This window comes from Ylistrum balloti, unplaced genomic scaffold (genome assembly GCF_031769215.1).
Source record: "Ylistrum balloti isolate Yb309-2 unplaced genomic scaffold, AGI_CSIRO_Ybal_v1 Utg372158, whole genome shotgun sequence".
NCBI lineage: Eukaryota > Metazoa > Mollusca > Bivalvia > Pectinida > Pectinidae > Ylistrum > Ylistrum balloti.
The window spans coordinates 35,459-57,796 of NW_026783026.1; the positions used below are offsets into that span (position 1 = coordinate 35,459).

Genomic DNA, 22,338 nt, shown 5'->3' on the forward strand with positions numbered 1-22,338 from the left:
CCGGATAAAGAAAGAGAGGTCATGTACTTTATTGGAACGGTTCAATATGTTTATCTATAACAATCATCAGTTGATTTATTTTCATATCGACACACGGTAATAAGCCATATAAATTGATGTTTCTACAGCTCATAGCGCTTCGATGAATAAATGTTATCCATACTGTTATTGACAAGATAAACGTTATTCTGAAGTAAAGATTTTACAAACTTTGGTGGTTATATGTTGAATACACAAAAAAAACACTGAAGAAAACAGCATTATGGATCGGTTTTACGTCGGATGAAGAAGTATTGTGACATGAATTTGAGGTTCTTCTAAGTGGTGTAATTATCTCTACTTGATTCCCTACATATTACATTTACAAAACGAGATTTAAAATTGCTTCATAGCGAGTAAATGTTTTCAAAAATATTAAAACTAGTATGAGGAATATATATGATAGGAAACGAACGACATATCTTCTTTATTCAATGACAATTGCCCACATTAGTTTCTGCCTGTATTGTTTTATTTACACTCAGCTGATCAATTTAATGATACGTGCCATTTTGGACAGAACGACTTTAAACCAAAGTTCGCTCAATGTCATATGTATTATTACAGGCTTGAAAACATGGATAATGTTAACATTCAGCTTTTGAGATTTCTAACAATTTCACTGTTGTAACAAGGAATAAAATTTCCTTATCCACAGTATGACATCACAGTCAATTTCTGATTGACTCACCCGATGAAAAACACTCCAGGGCGTATACCACTAGAGAGATACAAAAGAAATTCCTTGATAAATACATCCATTTGTTGTTGAGGTAGGAAGTAGCGGTACGACAGAACTAATTGATAAAGTCAGATTCCCATGACCTCCACTTTGTACTAGTCTTCATATGGTATAATACTGTGTATTTTCTAATCATTACCACACACCGTCCCGGTAGTTGGTGATGACTATTTTTTTTTATCTCTTTACCTACATACGTTGTGATGGCGTACGTTCCGTCAGGTGTTCGCATATTTTGACCCTGAAATGGAAATAATATTCGACTTTAATGCAAATACAACATTTCGAATAACGACGTATTTATGAATGTAGGGAGCAATAAAATCCGGATTAATTCATCGCTACCATTGTATTAATTGATTACATTGGTAAAACTGTACTAACCGATACCACGAATTTTATTAAGATTGCAAAAAATAAATAAATAAATGAATAAAAATCAAAAGTTCGTATATTTTTCCCGCCAGAAACTCCAACTGGCTTCCCTAAAATGTACTACCTGATTTAAGACATTCTTTCTGAAACCAATGTCAGAAGAATTATAATACTAACGAAATGTTATGAAATGAATAGACTGGTTGTTTTGTGTCGATTTTTAAAAGGTGTAAACATTTTCATTTCGGCGTCATATTTTTAAAATAAAAACTATATAATATCTACTATCAACTCATCAAACATATCTCTTTATCTAAATTTGTGTTAAAATATATTATATTACAATCTTTTTGCAAAATCCAGCTCTAGATATATCAACTTTCCTGTCAGTAGGCGTGATCCATTAAGACCAAACTTGAACGCGTATTACATTCAAAGGAAATATCCTTCTATTTATAAAAGTTGCATGATATATGGATGTTCATTAGTTCTGAAGTAGTTAGCTCAACCTGATTTATCAAACTTTGCAAAAATACAGAGATGGCTAAATTAAATAACAAAACAAGTTAATTTGGCAAATCTGACCACTAAAACCAACCTACCGACAACTGTTAGTTCTTCATATTCTTGTTTAAATGGATTTTCTTTCAGCGATTCGTAGTTGTTTCTGTAAACATAACATTGAGACAAAGCATGTTTTAACAAAAATTGTCAATTAGTGTTTTCAGATAAGTTCTTGACGACATGTAAAACACAATACATCAATCGACATTGTCTAATAGTCTTAGGAAATGTCGCGTGATAAAGTCCGATAAACGATACCAAATAATTATAATTCGGTTACAAATCATTATATACAATTCGTAACTTTTAATAATAGGGGAACTGGTATTTATAAAATTCACAATCCCTTTAAAGGTGACAGCAAAACGAAACATTATGATAAATAAGTATTTATTGTGTTTTACCTGGATTTAATGTGAAGTGATCTTACCTTTCCTGTTCAATACTGACATCAATGTCATCTACAATCATAAAGAAGTCATTTTAATTGCATCATTTATCAATCAGGAAAACAAAAAATGATAGTTGGACAATATTTACTATAAATATCATAATTGTGATATGTAAATGAAATGTACACTTTATCTTATTGTTTTAAAGCAAATGGAGTGTAAAGTAACGATTACGATGTGGTTGAAATTCCTTCCAAAAATATCATCTACGTTACGGCATTTAATCTGAGATATATTAAATATCTAATGCACAAATGCAAGGATGATTTAATTCGTTAAACGTTCGATTAGAGTACGCACCTCCGGAAAGGCGCTCGTATGTAGAAGCTGGCTGAATTTCGCACGGATTCAGATCCTGGTAATGGGACTGACTAAGGAGGGTGTAAAATAGATTAATAATGAATATCGGATGTATATGATAGTACCGTGATATATTTGCATGACTTTTAGAGAAGTATACAAACTGTTTAAAACCTACGCTACAATTACAATATCCAGTGTACTTATGTTTTATTTGATGCGAGTAATTTACAAAACATAAAACATTGATCACTTTAATAAGTTAAGGTGTAGATTACTGAAATTACCACTGTGTGAACGTTCACTTTCGTGTTACATTTTGATTGTTCTGGTATTTTCTAATATCAGGCCTCGACGTTTAACCTACTAACAGTGTCACTAAAAGAATATTTACTAATAGTACATTGATATATATTCCCAGTAAAACTGTATCGGAAATTCGATAACTTTGATGTACTTTGTTCTGACATAATTTGTCTATCGCTGTTTATAGTTACATCAGCATTGGCCTTTGATTTTTTATTTTTCTGTTGTACACATTACATCTTATCATTATGTGACATTTCAGAATGTTTTGCATTCTATATTATGAAATGACATAAGAATGAACGAACAACAGAATTACTTGCGCAAAACGCATTCAGTAAAGTAACACTATAATAAAGCATTTACAAATGTGTCCATACCTGTCTTGATCACGATCTTTCACCATCGCTTAAAAGTAAAAAGAAAACAATGAGATAACACAATGAAAACAAAGTGAATCTGTGAAAGAATAGTAATATTTAAGGTAATGTAATAGATAAAACAATGAATGATAACACGTGATTGATATATTTATACCAGTCCGTGAAATGTTTGTATGGTAATTGGAGCAATAACACTGAATTCAATTGTCTCCTTCAATGATTCAATATAATAGAGTATGTACAATACACGTTGAAATGATAAGATGAAGTAACAGAAATATCAACTCTAACTTATTATATAGGGAACTTATTGGTAAGAAAACAACTCTAATCAGATATGAACGAAGATGACTACAGAAGTAAATTGATTCCAGCGAAGTTCTCTCTCAGAATATATAAGAAAGTTATCTAACCTCCCTCGGGCACGGCGACCTGTTTCATTTCTTGTCCACTGTGGTGTTGAAGGTTGTCTCTCCTCTGATGACTGAAAAAGATAAAACAAATATAGTCGAAGGGTATTGCTTACTCCAAACAGTCACACTCCATTGTATCTTCGTCCTTTACATTCAGTTTTTTTCATTTGCTACAATTACACAAAAACGAGGTGTTTGATTTAAAATATTAGATATTGTCACACGAAAGCATATGAGAAGTAGTAAATTTTACATCATTTTTGCGTTTTTGCGTCAATCATATTGATTAGAAATGAAGATGATAAACCCGTTTATTTTATGGCATATCATCTCGTCTTATATTATCCTACTTCTTTCACTCAATATCTGTTTCTTTTGTAGCATCCCAATTAGGCAATCGCAAGTCTTAGGGGTTATTCAACATTTGGTTGAAATATTTGACGGGTATCATTGTACTGGCTATAAGGTAAAAGGTAGCAGAACACTGGTTCCATACCGTCTGTGATAAAAAAGTAGAGAAGTACTGCGTGTACTACTGAATAATTCTCAAGAAAGAAAGTGCAAATTCAACTTTCATACTATAATGTGAATACCGCGATTCTATTGTTCCTATCTTACCATCCTGCCGATGATCGTCTATCTGTAACATACACATCAAAACCAGAACATAGTCACACATAAAGAAGTAAAACATTAATAGGTACGTAGTTTATTTTGGTTATACTTTATCCGATTTTACCTTTGTTAAAAAGTGTTATTCACTTGTGTGTCTTCTGTTACATCTTTAAATTATAGAGGAACATTCAATGAATGAAATAACTGTATACAAATGCGCTTCATTTCATAGATGTTGGTTCATCAAGCAGGCAATTATCCTTTAGGCATACTGTGATACTCACTTATTACAATGCTAAAAACGACCGCCGCTACAAATACAACACTACAGAAGACAGACACCGAAATCAGCGCAGTTCTAGTGGAATGTAGTTCTTCATTACATTTCTCTGTGCCTTTAAAATATAAGGCGAACGAGTTCAAATTAGTGTAACGAACAAACATTTAAATATATATCAAAATATATAATGTGCCCAAGTGAATTAATACGAAAGAGTCCTTTCTGCAAAATATGTATCCTTACATACCTATTGTTTTAATCTTATCTATCATATATCACATTAGAATTTGAGCAGAAATCTGGTACGTATAATATAAGAAATACCTCTACTAAAAAGTCCAGGGAAACGAGAATTGGTCAATACGATGTACTCAACCTCTTTATGATTATCATAAATAAATGTGTATTTTTTGGGATATTTCGTTAAAGGTAATGTTTATATATCCGATATCGTATGTAATTTTCACTCCAATGTTCAATGTTAATGGTATCAACTTACTACTGGTTGAAACGGTGATGAATATCTGATCACTCTGGCCAATGTCGTTTTGAGCATGAATTCGGATACTGTAAACCGTGTTCTCTTTCAGTCCATCTATCTTATATGACATGACGGATTCCAGGTTATCTGGAATTGCGTTCAATTCAGTGTAATTTTTGCTGACGTCAGATTTGTAGTCAATTACAAACGACTGAGTCACTCCTCCATTTGAACCCGGAATCCACTGCACTGTGATACTACTTCCGGTTACATCTTTTTGTAAAAGGTAGAGAGGAGGTGACGGTCGGTCTGTAAAAGCACGTGCCTTAATTTCAATAATTTCTGGATAATGTTCGATGAGCACTGAGTTTGCTTTTTTACAGATAAACAGAATCTGTTACCTGAGCCCTGTTACCCGAAATCGTTTTCATATTCAATTCATTTTAAATATATTTCTTTACGTTTAACGTGATAGATTTATCATTTAATAATGATATAGATAACATTATTACAAATAGCTTGTCACGCATCAACATGGCGTCCATTTTAATCAATCGAACAGCAAGCTGATTAGGACAATATGCTAGAGAACGAAAAATTGGACTGAGAGAACGCATCCGCTATTATTATTTCATAAACGCATTTTGAATTATACACAGACATACTTTTAAAGTAAACATACTACTGAAATAAAATAAAGAAAAATATGCTTACAACTTCCCCTAGAAAGTGTCTTATTTTGTTTTTTTCAATCGTCAAAATATTCATGTAAATGTATGTTTGTCACTGTAGAGTCTGTTTACTTATATCGGTTTATCAACGAGTGCTTTGATATTTTACATCTTTCATCAATTGTTTCCTTACCAAATGCACAAGTGTTCCTAATATTCACCTGTTTTGATCAGAGCTAAGGTGTGGTTTCTCGTTCCAAAACTATTTTCAATCATCACCGTGTAGTTACCGTAGTCTACATCCATGATATTCCTGATTATCAGTGTAGCAACATAACCTTTGACCTGTACATCGACACCATGAAATGACAGTAGGAGAGTCCTCTGATCTACAGACGTGAATGATCTGCCAGCGGGAAGTGATCCATCAGAACCTCCCGTGGTCCAGGTGACAGTATCTGGACTTACTCCTGGTCTGCTGTAAAATTCCACCTCCAAAGTGACATTGTTCCCTATCTTTTCCTCTACCACTGTAGTGTTGGTAATAATCCCAGGAGGAGCTTCAATATATCAAAGTAAAATAATCACCAATAACAACGACAGATCAATCAGACACAAATACCACAGCAGTTAATACGTCGTCATGTGCTTATTTTGTACGTGCACTAGAATGAAATCCTATCTTGGAACGCTTGACAAAATGATTTTTTTTTCTAGAAAAATGGAGCTTGTAATCAACTCCATACCACCCATAAAACAAAAATGTAAAAAAAGACAAAAGGTTGAATTGATGTTTCCTTTCTTTTCTTTTAAATGAAATGTTTAGCACAACTGGAAAATCACCTAAATGATTCCTGATCGGAATCGGGGAAATGTCTCGAGTTGATAAATGTTCGTTTGGTTTGAATTTTCATATCTGCATCACATAAACAGAGAGGTTCTTACGAATGATAACAATGAGTTTCAATTTCACTTCACTTGATAAGTATGTCGACAACTCAATCTCTGTGGAGCGAAATCTTTACTATTGCAATTCATAGAACGGATGTAAATACAGCTTAACATGATATTAAGATAGAATTGTTTTAATCCGATGAATACAGTACAGAATTTAATACAACACTGAGCATGACATGTTTGGAGAAAACAACTAAATTGCTTGATGTACATGTACCTTCTACCACAAAGAAGACTGATTCGGACGTATATGATTCCGGGACTGGAATGTTATTTGAGGCTGAACATATGTAGTAGCCCGTGTCTTCATACCGATGTGTAGTCCCAGGGTCAGGTAGGGTTAGGATAGATTCTTTAGAACTGGATTTTCCAGTTAACTGACGTATCACTGTACCATCCTCCGCCGTGTGTTGCCACTGTCCAAACTGGTATATGGCCGGGTTTCCATCTGGGGTACATGTCAATGTCCTACGGAATGATGTGTATGTGGCGTTGGTGTAGCTGATATGTACGTCAGGAGGGTCTAAGAATAAAATTTGGTGGCGATATTAATTACCATTTTAAATAAATTATTAAACGTAACAGATTATCCATCAGTGATATAAAAATATGGAAGTAGGTATATCTATTAATCTATTCTCGTATTTTTCATGTCGTCTTTTTTCAAACTGAAACCCCTTTTTGATACAAACAAGGAAAATTTAGTTTATTTTTAACACTCGTGTCTCTTACTATTTGATTATTTACATCAAGTTTCATTTTAAATAACTTCAACAGTTTAGCCCTTCATTACGCACACCTTGAAATACCGTAAAACTAATGCGACTATAAACTTTAAGATCCATAGCCAAGAAGGTAATGATATCACATATGTAAACTCCGATGTAAACAGCTGTATTACCCATAGTAAATATGTGAAAGTTATCCTCAAAGGATGTACGGAATGTTACCGTTTCACGTGTATTGACCTGACGTGCGACTGTGTTAGAGATGATATTCTTACACAATATTGTTATAGTCCGTCGTTCTGATTCAGTCCCTCCAGATAAGGCCCGGTTACTGGCTCTACAGTACACAGACTTCCCATTGTCCTGACGACTGACTCGGAGAGAGAGTGTTGACGTCACGGTGTAGGTTTCTGTAGCAATGTCCATGGCCTTGACCTCTGTTGGATTACTTGACTGCCATGTTCCCCCAACATTCCACTCAATGTCGGCCGCCGGTCTACTTCCTGTAGACTCACACACTACCTGTAGGTCTGTGTTCTCTGTCTGGGACATCTGGCCAGATATAGTAGACTGTCTCGGTTTCACTGTAATTTAGAGTTGCTTTTTATGTGAGAATGTTCAACGTTTTTGGAATTTGTCATTAAGCTATGACTGAGAAACCTGATTCACTTAGATATACTGTATTTCTATTTACCCCGATTTAAACATGTAGTTAGTTGTACCCTACTTTATATATGTCTGCGCCACCTGTTTCATCGAGTACGTGTTTCCATTCTTGTGGAAAATCAGAATTACTGTTCAAATCATTCTTAATCCAGAAATGTTATTCTCTTGTTTCAGCGCCTAAAACCAATTTGTATTAACCAACGTAGTTTACTGCTGCTAAAAAGATTAGTTTAGACATCATAATCTATCGATTTTATACAAAAAAATATAGGAAATTTAAACATCATATGCCTGATATTTCTTCCATTTATACCATACTTATGCTAAAAAATGTAACGAAATAAATATTCAGCATCATAAATTATGAAACATTATTGAGAACAGTCTTGCTGTCTTAACTCTTCCCATGAGCTCTTTGCCTTTGACCATATTTACTGATGAATTTGGTCTTAATTATTGAGGGAGTTAATGTTAGGGCTTGCCAGGTCTGGATTACTAGACTGCCGAGTACACACAATATATATACTCAAAGTCTAGGTACATCAACACCCTATTGATAGGACTGGTCAGTACTGGTCTACTTGACTGACCTGGGAACAAAATAAATACTTACAATCTAGGTATATTATCACACTGGTGGTCTGAGAACTGGTCAGGGCCGGACTACTGGACTGACATGTATACATGGTTCTATCGTCAGCTCGGGTGAAGACCTTTCTGTACTTGACTACATTGGCTGCTGTCGCAAGGATGACGCCATCTTTAATCCACGACACATTGGATGATGGAGTACCCTCACGTGCATTACATGTCAAGGTCATACTTACATCCTCCGTTCCTATTGTTCTGTTCTGGCCGTCAACACTGTCCGTGTTATCTATTTTAGGGAAATTTGGAGGAACTGAGAGAGAAAAAATGAAAGCTGAGGCAATAAGTTATTCATAATCATGGTCGATTATGCATACTAGTGTTTTAGCAAAATAGGATGGGAGTAGATTAATTATGACTTACATTTAACGAAGAAGACTAATTTAATCTGAGTTAAAATATCAGATTCTTCTAATGACGCTAATTTTGAAACACCGCCATAACGTAATAGTTAATAATTCAAAGAAAACACAAATATTGTCTTAAAATATTATTATTGTCTTAAAACAATCTGGTAAACACTGTATTACCAATCTTACATAACTTATTGTACAGTAGTTAATGATAGAATGTGTCTGTATTACCGATCTGACATAACTTATTGTACAGTAGTTAATGATAGAATGTGTCTGTGTCTGATAGTCCAATGATACATTGGTATTCCCTGACATCTGACAGTTGTACATTGCTGATCTGTAGGCTATAATGTGTCTGTATTACTTCTCTGATATAACCTACTGTACAGAAGTAGATGATAGAATGTGTCTGTATTACCAACCTGACATAACTTACTGTACAGTAATAGATGATAGAATGTGTCTGTATTACCAATCTGACATAACTTACTGTACAGTGGTAGATGGTAGAATGTGTCTGTATTACCAACCTGACATAACTCACTGCGCAGTAGTAGATGATAGAATGTGTCTGTATTACCAACATGACATAACTTAATGTACAGTAGTAGATTATAGAATGTGTCTGTATTACCAATCTGACATAGCTCACTGCGCAGCAGTAGATGATAGAATGTGTCTGTATTATCAATCTGACATAACTTACTGTACAGTGGTAGATGATAGAATGTGTCTGTATTACCAATCTGACATAACTTACTTTACAGTAGTAGATGATAGAATGTGTCTGTATTACCAATCTGACATAACTTACTGTACAGTGGTAGATGGTAGAATGTGTCTGTATTACCAACCTGACATAACTCACTGCGCAGTAGTAGATGATAGAATGTGTCTGTATTACCAACATGACATAACTTAATGTACAGTAGTAGATTATAGAATGTGTCTGTATTACCAATCTGACATAGCTCACTGCGCAGTAGTAGATGATAGAATGTGTCTGTATTATCAATCTGACATAACTCACTGTACAGTGTAGTTAATGATAGAATGTGTCTGTATTACCAATCTGACATAACTTACTGTAGAATAGTAGATGATAGAATGTGTCTGATAGTCCAATGATACATTGGTATTCCCTGACATCTGACAGTTGTACATTGCTGATCAGTAGGCTATAGATTCCGTTCTGATTGGTAACAGCGAGTCTCGTCTTTATTGAGTCTGCTAGGCTCGGGTTGATTTGTGTTCCGATGGTGTAAACAAATCCAGTAGAAGTGACAGACCACGATGTACTACCACCAGTATCAGGACATTGTAATGTTACTGTTCCTCCCTGTCTGGTGTGTACTGGACTGGCTGATGTCACACCTTCAGAATTCGTCAGGATGCAAATAGAAACAAAACTGAGACTCTGGAATTGTTTTGTCTTCTAGATGATAATAAGTAGAACTTAGGCTATTTATAAGTCTGTGTTTGTTGTTGGTTTACGTCAATTTCATGTTATGTGTTATATATCGGTATACATCGAAATTTATTTTTTTTCTATTTGACAATATTTAAACATTGTTTTGTTGGTAAATCGTTATATATCGTACACAAACTCGTTCTATTATTAGAGGTCTGTTGCCAAAACACCAATATTTTAATTATCGATGTATATGATGCTTTATAATTTAAGTGTTTTGGGATTACAGTAGATCATAATACTGTGTATTTAATTGCTTTAACGATGTTTTGAAAATAGTTTATTTCTAACTACATGTGAAATCCATGGATACCGATTATTCAGCTTTGCCATATTTGTAAATGTAAATAATCTAATGCACGATTATCGCATTTCAAATATGTACATGTATATATCCTAGCGTCCTTGGACTGAAACTTTCCTGTGTGACACATCCTTATGCATACCTTGTACAATGACCATCTGTAGATCCATTGTCCCGTCAACCATACATATATATATCCCGATGTCAAGCGACTGGAACTTTGTAAATGAGAGTGTATAACTCCCTCCTGTGTGACTCGCAGATATCCGTGATTTAACAATGCCAGAAAGATCAGCTTCAGCTGTAGTTCCTGTGACATACAGGGTACCTCCGGGTCCAGTCCAGCTAAGAATCGTAGCCTGGTCATCAGCCGGACAGGTCAATGTGACGGGGGTGTTAATCTGGATATATACTGGTGTGATGTTTTGGCCTGAAATTGTCAAATGATTTCTGCATGAGAATTTTTTACAAATGTATTAGAAGGTATATGACAGTCTTTTTTTTTAGAAAAGTTCAGTCTTAAGGCCATCAATTGCATTGATAGATTGATATTAAACGGCAAATCTATTAACATTATAATACAGGATATGAGTCAAATATTTGGTTGGATTTAGTCGTAACGAATTCTCCATTAGATTAGCACCATTGTGTTGGATTCTCCAAATAGAGGTGAGAAAGCACCATTCATCATTGTTTATTTGTTAAACAATTGTACTATTTTGGCTGATCATCTGTATATCATTATTACCGTTCGTTCTAATATATATCATGAGATATTTATAGCATATATGACATACATACATATATATAGAAGTACCTTAAAATGCTGTATCCATAAGATATTCGAAAAGAATAAAATCAACACAACAACTGTATTCCGCTAACGTTTTCAGGCCTAACGGCCATCTTCAGAATGTTTGCCTGAAGATGGCCGTTAGACCTGAAAACATTAGTGGGATACAGTTTTGTTGATTTTATTCTTTTCAAATATTTATATATATATATGTGTGTGTGTGTGTGCGCGCGCGCGCGCGTGTGTGTGTGTGTGTGTGTGTGTGTGTGTGTTTCCGACAAACCGTCGGCATAAGGGTAGAAAATTATGACATAATAGGGGTGGGTTTTTTTGCCCTCTTGAAGTTTGAGAAGGTTTTTCTTACCTTCTGATAGCAGATGGTCAGCTGTTACAGGCATCTCTTTTGGGCATATGCCGATAGCAATTGTCTTATAATTATTGATAGTTAATGTGTTGATTCGAGAGGAGGGTGTAAGTGGGTAATGCACGTTTAAGGTTTCATCCGAGACCAGGTCTTTTCCCCAGTTTCCCGGGACAAGGCTAATTTTTGCAGAATCCCAGAAACGAAATAAATAAATAAAGGTAATTAAGATGTTGATTTGGAATTAATCATTTGCCAAAATTCGATGTGATTCGTAACAAGAATTGGCAGATTGACTTTTGAAATGCAGGACTAAAACACAGCTAAGCAACGTCGAGTCAATAGTCGGGTTATACATAATTTATTCTGCTAGAGTTTTATAGAGTAAATAAAATAAAAGTATATAACATCCCTGTCAGTACTTAGAGGATGCTGGCCACTAAGTCAAGTATGTTTATATCGATTTGAAGAAAACATTATAAAGCATGCTATAACTAATTCAATAATTGAGCTATCTGTCATAGGCGTATGACACATGTGGAGCTGTTGTATATATAGTGTTACTTATGTGTATCACTGTAGCTAAAACACAGATATTTAATACAGGGAGACTGTACGAGGCCGCAAATATAATATAACATGGTAAAGAAATAAACTCAGCTGTTAATTTTGTTATTTGGCTTGGTGTCGAAATCATTTAAATGTTTTTTGTTGTTTGTGCAACATTTAACATATCACGTCACACATATTAGAACTAGTCTTTACTAGCAGACGATATTTGTTTTTGCGGGAGTACTATAACATCTACAGGTTTTTTTCAACAGTGAATATGTAGCACGTTGGTCGTAACCTACTTAGCCGATTATGTGGATGGTTGTCAGGTATGGCGTTCAATTAATTTGAGAGTCATTATCAATAAATAGATAGAGGTTGATTTGACAAACATATCAAATTATCATTATAGTTATTGTCGTTATAAGATGACATCAACTGACGATAAACCACGTACCTTGTACAACAACGTATGTTACAGTAATTATCAACAGCATAGAGAGGAACATGGTGGTCCACCTATCTACCATGTTAAATTTCCGTGTTAATTCAACGAGGAAGTTTAAATGCTGTGCTAAATATAACAACACATTGTTGACATTTGTGTGTGAAAACAACTCTGAAAGTATTGTTCAAAAAGTCACCGTTATAACTTTGTTATCCAATATTACAGTACTACTTTGTCGCGATATGTACCATTACTCATTTGCCATCATATATACTACTATAACTTTGTCACCCTATGTACCATTATTACATAATCGTCCTATGTACCATTATTACATAATCACCCTATGTACCGTTATTACGGTGTCCCCTATGTACCATTATTACTTTGTCACCCTATGTACCATTATTACTGTGTCACCCTATGTATCATTATTACATAATCATCCTATGTATCACTATTACTTTGTCACCTTATGTATCATTATTACATAATCACCCTATGTACCAATATTACATAATCACCCTATGTACCATTATTACTGCGTCACCCTATGTATCACTATGTCATTATCACCTTATGTACCATAACTATTTTGTTATCATATATACCATTATCACTTTGTCACTCTATATACTGGTATTACTTTGTCACCTTCTGTACCATTGTTACCTTGTCACAGTATAAATGAGTAAAACTTATGATTTTCTGTATCATTAATACATCGTCAAGATGCATATGATTTCGTGTAATTACAAAAATATGTTATTTAAATCAAAACATCACCAAGTTTTTTTTAATCATTTTATTTTCTATTTTTCTATAAGAGCTTTACAAATAAAATTGTGTAAACTGATCTACAAAAAAAAGTATATCGGATGTACATAAATACATAATGTACACTAGCAAGCCTTCAAATAAAGCAGGTATTTATGTAAATTCTAACACCGGGTTTGACATCAAAGGAAACAATTTGACGTCAGTATATGCAAATGTTTTTACAAAATCATTTAAAATAACAATTTTTTTAACATTTTAGGCCGCAGACATTTTAAGCTCTTAATCGTTTAAAATTTCGTTTCGTTATATTCTCAATCCTTCAAGAGAGCGTGAAAATGAGTAGCAAACAATCAAAAGATAAAAATGTTATATAAACTTATTACATATAAGTATAAAAACAAAACAGATATATAACCATACGATGAACCGCTGAATCAACTCCAGTCGGAATGTTGCGATATTAATCAGCCACTGTATACAGTGTTTGTATGGTAATTAATGTTTAGGACAATTACTATCAGAAACAGTAAGAAATCATATGTTTATGATTAAAACAGAAATTCATCTAAAAGTTCTATATGATCTTCACTGATTTAATATAAAACTAAGGGAGACAACATTATAATACAGATTATACAGATTTGGGTACAGATTTACCTTAGATGACCTGAATGAACACACTAAAATCAGCAGGACTGATTAGGAATCAATCAACACACAAATCATTTAAGTGTAATAATATAAACATGTATTTATCATCTTTTGAATTTTATCGACAAGTAATTTAGCAACTTATTTTTTAAACTTAAATAATTGTAAACCTGACAGATAAATTTAGGAAACTAGTTTTTTTCTGTTTTGTTTCAACAAGCCTTTGCGAGTACAAATGAGGAGTCTTATAAATCACAAACCAAATGGAATTGAATATGCAAATGATGAAGAAAACAATAATTTCTATGATAAATATTTCAACTGTACATCTGAGGTTGTTATTGTTCAGGCACAACACAATCTGTAAATATGTAACGTCATAGCATTTTCTATGGCAACGTCACAGTAATCTATATTTACACATAATTATATATATATATAACGTTACTATCATTTTACACTAGTGTAATATAGTATATTCATCAAAGACAAAGTCAGTCATGGGATTTCATCATAAAACTGATAATGCATCTATTTAAAAAGACATCTATTTACTTTTATAAAAGTAATGTATAAAAATGTTTATTCACTGTTACATATTACACAATGAATGATTAAATCTGTAAAGTCCCCGCTGATTCTTAGAGATATCAACTAAACATTATTTTTCAAAAATAACAATCAGTTGAGCAGGTGCCATCACCAGCAAAAAACAGTTATTCAATGTACGAGAGGGAACCAGAGAACAAACTCAGTATGTAAAGGCAGACTTGTACATGTAATCAAAAAACCTATATTCGGACACCAGTGTAACTTGTCATGTGACCTGTTAAAAATCTCACACAAATACATAATATTTGTGTTAATACATCAGACTTATGTAGTATAAAAAGATATCGATGTAGCTCATAACACGATGTTTATTTGCATTAAAATGACTGCAATAAACATCTCGCCATCACTTTTCATGAAATTCATTCAGATTAGTAAAAAATCTTAGTGACAACAATATATACAAACTTCCTTTCATACATATGTAATTAAGGTGGTGTGAATCCATCACTTTTATCTAAAATAACGTGTTTTGAGTAAAACGCAGTATATCTTAAATATCGATATAAGGTTAAACACACTACAAACCAAGCATCTGTGAGACGTGATTAATTATCGAAAGTACACCTTTCAATAAAAACTAGAATGGGTTGTTGTTGTTCAAATTCCCTGGCATACATTACTACTCATATTTCAAGGAATATATATATATATATAGATAGATATTATATACTTGCTTATTATGCTATATCATTCATGAGTGAAAAACAATGTAAATGAATGACTTAGCATTTTAAAGATAGCAATGAATGATAGGTGGGTGTAGTATTAGTGTATTTTTTAACAAACATCATAAGAGTATTCCTATTCCAAAGAAAAACAAATACATTGACCCTTTTTTTAAAGTTACAATGCAATATCTGTAATGTTGAAATGAATATTTCAAATATTTCACTAAAAAGAGATATATATGGAATTAGCATAACAACCAGGTACTTGATGTTGTTGTCTAAATAATCTAGTTTTGCCTCTATTGTTCATTTGATACTGGTGTCATGTCCAAAAGTCCCTTGTTTACGGCCTGAGTCAATGAACCATCTGTAACAAACAAAACACAGAATGATTATATTATTATGTATGGTAGCAGAAAGCTGTGTATAAACAAGACATTTATTTATTAGATCCTTTTGTGTGATACTTCGTTAAATAATGATAAAAGAAAATATCAATACCTGACCAGGATCACTCATCAATCAAAATTCAATAAAACTAAGGCATAGTCTGACTGGAAGACAGATTTACACTGAGACTCTTGAAAACATACAATGGAATAATGCCATAAGTTTCAGAATAGTGTCCTCTACAAAATACAATTCAGGAAAACTAGGCCAAAGAGACAAGAAGACTCTTGAAAACATACAAGTAGATAAGGCCATGTATTTTGGCCATCTGTTTCAACGATAACATCCGACAGATAATTCATCGTAATCCAAATATGCTAGGTCACGTTCTCTAATGATTACAACAGATACAACAACGGAATCAACAGGCATGGATGAAGGTAACAAACATTAAACATAACTAGTTTCACTTCGCACAAAGAAACAGAATATTTCTAAATGAGATCACTATGACCATCGTAATTTTTTTCCTTAATCAATATTAAACCTGCATCTCTTGAATCCGTGTTTTCATTTTGTCTGTCAGTAAACTACATTTTTCGCGATATTTGAAAAAGCACATGCATTTGGAATCAACAGTAACAATGTAAACACCCAAGGATCAATTCTTACATAACAAATGTGTTTATCTCTTGATGCAAAGCAATGCTATATATGGTTATGGAGTGGGGATTTCAATTATTTCATAGATATAACCAAGAAATTGAGTCCAGATGGTTTGGGCCACACCCGACAGCCAGTTCCTACATTATGAATGTGTTTATCCCTTGATGCTTAGCATTGCTATCAATGGCTATGGTTTGTGGTTCTCAACTGTATCAAAGATGTAACCCAGATACTATGTCTCAAGGCGTGGGTCCTGAACCCAGTCATTTGGTAGCAAAGTTATTTCTTACTTTATCAACATAGAGAGTAACGTATAGTCAAATCCTTTCAACAAATTGACATTTTATGCAGTGAATAAAATATAAGTTATAGGTGAAAAGGTATAAGTCTATCAGCATGAGAAGAAATCTGGGTAACAGACTAAATAAACATGTCAGCTGAATGTATGTTTCTCTGCTGTGTTTATCACCTTCTAAGCAATCAGTGTCATTTTGCAGCAGGGATTTGATATGATGTATTCGCTAGCGGATACCTCACTCAAAAACATATCGGAGGCCTGCTTCTTGCCAGGGCAAGCGGGTTATGCTTCTTTCCAAAAACCATGACACCACAGATCAACTACATAAATTGGGTGCAGTAATAGATAACGAACAACCAAATTAAGCTGTCACAAATAGAATGTTGTTACATGGTTTTTAAATGAGATATAAACATGTATCTTGTGGAAAATAATGACCACCATTCACCTAAAATAGTAGAATTCAGTCCTATTGATTGGTATTGCCCATCAAGATTGACTGTAAACTTTGCATAATATTTTTGGCCAGGTTAATGAGATGTTTCATATTGTGGAGTAATGTCACAAGTGTAGCTGTTGGCATCTGAGTCAGCACACCCTGTATTACTTGTTTTGATACATACTGGTGATGAAGCTGAGGCAACCACTACAGTACCTCCATTCACGGGCTGCAATATAAAGATGCAATATCAAAGAGCTATGAAGTGAAGATGATGGGCTAATTCTTGCTGTCAATTTTGATAAGTAAAATGTTCCTATTAATATTCAATGTTTTCTTATGCAGATTAGCAATAACAGCACTCCCATATAAGCAAAAGGCCTAAGGGCCCTACAACACTTATACAACTAATTCAGCTGTTCATTCATTTACCAAAGAATTTCATATATGACAGATTATTTTTTAAATAATTTCCCTATTAGGCCTTGTGGTCAAACAGAAATCAGATTCACCATTCATAATGAGAGGTCCACAGGGCCTGTATCACTCACTTGCTTTAGTTTGCTGATTGATTTTAAGAATTAGCTCTATTTCCACTTTTGGACCCGGGCACCCCTCCAACCCCAGGGTCTATGATCAACCAATACAACAACTTGCTTTGCTGTTTGCCGCTGCCCTGCTGCCCAAGGAGACCAATACCCACCATGCCACAAATTTTATTTCCTGTCATCCAAGAATACTTAACACCAAACAGAAAAACATTCAACAGAAGAAGAAGGACTTTTTAGAATTTGCTCTATTTCCTGCTTAGAACCAACTCTCCTGTGCTATAGAGGGCCACAAGACCCATGATCTGTACACTATTGAGTCTCCTTTACTCAATAATACTTCAGACCAAATTTGGACAAATTCTAATCATTCCTGCAAGAGGAATAGGATTTAAAAGAATTTCATATATTTCCCATATTGCCCCCCACTCAACCCCAACTTCTGCCCTAGGTGACTGAGACCAACTTTTCATACAAAAGTATTCCCAATCCAGGAATGCAGGAGTAGGATTTTAAAGAAATTGCTCTGTGTACCCTACACACTACTTCAACACTGTGCAAGATTTCTCGACTATGTTTCTTTCTTGACGTGTGACAGGTTGTCTACATTCGTGTATTACTGGTATATATTTGTGGTCAATTGTAGTGACAATACGGACTTCGGTGTCAGATGATCTGAAAGCAAAGGGAAAAAATTCTTTCAAACAGTCAAAGGACACTTCATTTGATACAGCATCCTTAATATCAGGCATCAATGTTTCAACCATAACTAAAAGCATATAGCTGAGATGATTCAAGCTCTCCTGAGTATGTTATTTAGATTATCCATCAACAAATAAATCAAAACAACACTTACCACAAATGACAAGTCAAGCGTCACAGCTGGAAATGCACAATTCACTTGGATGGTCAAAATGTTTGCATTACTGTTACCTGATGACAATGTTATATCAGTCACCGATTGACTTACTGCAGGTAAGTAGGTATGGCTGAAATACACATTTAACTTTTCAAAGTATCAATATTTGCTAATTTCTTGCTTTCTTTTTGTTCAACTCTGAACTTCATAGATTTCTTAAAACTTGCATGATAAAATATATCTCTATCTTCTTCGAAAGGTTTTGGCAACCAAATTTTTATGCAAGAGTGAGAAATACCATGGGATGACCAGTCTAACATGTAAACAGTAGTGATACTTCTCATACAACACCTTTTAAAATTTTACAATACCCTTGATTGGCAGTAAAACATTCTGCTTGAACTAAGTACTATATGTTGTTCCTAATTTTTAAAATATTGAAGCTTATTTATTAAGAAAATTTAAAATCAATTTGATTTTTTGTTCTTTGATTATAGGCATGGGTTTGAGTTGACCACTGTCAGAGAGTATGCCAGTGATCGGCAACATAAAGAAAGGTGGTGGTTGTGGAAAGAATTAGGCAATTTGATGTCAATATGGAATTTGTACAACGTACGAGACATGGGAATATCACAGGATAATCTGTGTAAACACAGTCATGGGTACTGTATATGAAACCCAGAGAAGATTTTACAATTTCAGCACAGTAGCTGACGAGAGCATGCCCCAACTGACTATTGAAATGTCTGCCTAGCCATTTCTACATATATTACTGAATTCATGGTGTTATATCTTGGTCAATACTTGGCCAATCCCATTCTTAGACACACATTGGAAAAATAAAACATTTTCCTAAGGGTAATGAATGTGTTACTATGTATAAATTTAAAACAAGGAGCCCATGGAGCAACCTCTGAGGTAACAAGTAAAATACCATCTACCTATCTGTCTCCTATTTCCCCCATTTCTTTCTTTCTTTCTTTTTTTTCAAATCAACTTACATGCACTTTTTTATTAGTTACTCCATCTGCTTTCCTTCCTATTTGAGATTGGTGCCATTTTTCAACTCTTGTCCTGAAGTACAAATTTTCAATTTGATGGGGCTAATTTTTCTTTGGGTGAGTTGACAATTCTTGGGACTCTTTGACCACAACTTGGGATGGTTTTTTGTCTGCTGTAAAGGGCCTCAGTGTCCATCCACCAAATGTATTATTGCGACACCTAAATTTACACAACAGCTCTCCATTTAAATTTATAACTTTATATTTGTTTTATGTTCTATGTGTGTGGTGTGGTCTATGTGATATTTGTTTCTTGGTGAAGGGGTTGTCTCAAAAAAATTGTCCATACTGTTGCTTATACTTCATTGATCATATATATATATGAATACATGTGTGTGACTTGTACGAGAGGTAGAATGATTAGCTGTGTAACATGTGTTTTTGTAAATAACTGCTAGAAATAACATTTTACAACAATCTCGTATAAATTGTAGGTGGTCTTCTTGAGTAAAGTTACGTTACAACCGCACTAGGCAATAATCTCATTTGACCCGTTAAGTATGGCCAGGTAAGCTAAGTTGCTGAATGAAACACTTTACTAAATAATTAAGATAACATTGTTTATTTGATAATTAAGTTCCATACTTACTTAGAACTGTTATGTTTTTTCTCCCAGTGTCGGTCCCATGTGAGCTTGTCCATTCACCTTGATCTGTAGTTCTTGAGACTGATGCGACAGCAAAGGTGGTTATTCCATTTACCAAATCTTGTGTCAATCCTGTTGTGCATCCTACACTTATGCCCCCAAGTGGAGCTAAACAGTTCCCAGCCAGTGATTAATCTGGCCTATTCAGAGACATTCCTGTTGTTATTTCATTTTGCAAATATATTTCTAAGGACTGTCCTAATTCTGCATTCTTGTTCAGTGTTATTGTTATTTCATCAGCTCCAAGTGTTTGATCTGGAAATGTTGAAATAAAAATCAAAGCATTAAAACATTTAAATGATGACAATTCTGTTTTACCATATTTTCCAGCCTACAAACTGCATCCAAGTATAAGCTGCAGAACTGTTTTTAGCATTTTTATTCATTTGACCCACGTATAAGACACACTGGGATATAAGTCACACCCTTTCTTACAATATAATAACCGTTATGTTGACCAAGTTTGTTGATATAAGACAGTCAAAGGCAATTTATCAATACTGTCAGTGAAACATTTAATTTAAGTTTTCAAATGAATTATACACAGATATTCCTTGATTTCATTGACGTGATCCTAAAATGTAAAATAGCCATTATCAGTCTTGTTTGGCATGGGAACCTTTGCACAGGTATAGGGACTGTGGATACGGTACTGTTTACTCAACAATATTGCCATCGGTGTCTGTACTGTTAAATATTAGCGAAGGCCCATGTATGCTAGCAAAATTCATATAGCCCCATAATATTTCTTGAAAGTTACACAAAGTCCTTCTTATCGTAAACAAGCATGGCGGTATGTTCTAGAATTTGACTCAGTGATTTATCGATGCCATGATGCAATAGGCAGCTATGGCTTCCGAAGCAACCACAAAAAAGTGCAGGAGATATTATTCTGAATCATATTAAAGGTATGATTAATTAAATCCATGAGAGAGTTATTTTTATTTCAATCTTAAAATCATCCTGTATATGGTTGCAAATGACCATTCTAGATTAGCTGTTTCAGTCATAAACACATGATGGTCAGGTACTCAAAGAAGACTTGTACTGGTGTACTGGTATCCTTGGTTAAAATCATTATTTTTAATTCTTCCTGGAAATGTGACATGTCACAACAACCAAAATTATCAGGGTGCGAGGTCACACAGGTCAATATGGTCGTTCTGAAATACATATTGGTGCGGAACCGATATCCAGACGAAACACTTTTTTTCTCTTCCCCCCATTCTGCCAATTTTTCCTCCATGCGCTGCATGCCCAAATGCCAAAAAAATAATGTAACTTATAACCAGGAAAATATGGTAGTCTCATCAGGTATGAAAATCTTACAATTACATGTGAAAAATAAATAAGGCCCAAAAACTATTTTAGCAGCGTAAAACATCCAGAATTTACTCTGCAAATATTGCAACAATGTATTTCAGCATTGCATAGCAACACTGATGACATTAACAAAGACAGAAATCTCCATCTTGTTTACCGTCTTGCTTATATTGGGCTAAATTCAACATGTATATAAACTGCTATCAGAAGATGATAAAATAATGATGAATCTGGGTATGTCACTTTTGCACTACCCTAAACGACGAAAGAATTAACCTAGCAAATGTATGTGTCATGTATAATTTGGAAGGAGAGAAAAAATTGCTTATTCGAGGCTGCAATATGCCCCTGGAAGCCAAAACCCATTGTTTGTACAAAATTTCAGTTTATCCTTCAGACCAAATTCAATCATTCCTACAGAAGGAGTAGGATTTCAAAGAATTCGAATTAACAATTTTCCCATATTGGGTCCACCCCTGGTTGTTGTGA

The 22,338-nt window shown here is 34.1% G+C and overlaps 1 protein-coding gene and 1 pseudogene across 1 annotated transcript; both read right to left on the minus strand.

Annotated features, from left to right (window-relative positions):
* Positions 1 to 489: 489 nt before the first annotated feature.
* Positions 490 to 11,942, minus strand: LOC132564309 (nephrin-like). The gene is made up of 16 exons (XM_060228979.1): positions 11,909 to 11,942; positions 10,894 to 11,181; positions 10,063 to 10,350; positions 8,586 to 8,873; positions 7,582 to 7,890; positions 6,796 to 7,101; positions 5,843 to 6,181; positions 4,969 to 5,259; positions 4,474 to 4,584; positions 4,193 to 4,214; positions 3,575 to 3,645; positions 3,159 to 3,186; positions 2,473 to 2,543; positions 2,151 to 2,181; positions 1,759 to 1,823; positions 490 to 1,022 (listed from the first exon to the last, which is right to left on the minus strand). Exons 1-16 carry the CDS (start codon positions 11,940 to 11,942, stop codon positions 1,000 to 1,002), a joined length of 2,565 nt encoding a protein of 854 aa, XP_060084962.1. The 3' UTR covers positions 490 to 999.
* Positions 11,943 to 15,918: 3,976 nt separating this feature from the next.
* LOC132564310 (uncharacterized) lies at positions 15,919 to 20,857 on the minus strand (annotated as a pseudogene).
* Between the last annotated feature and the right edge of the window lie 1,481 nt (positions 20,858 to 22,338).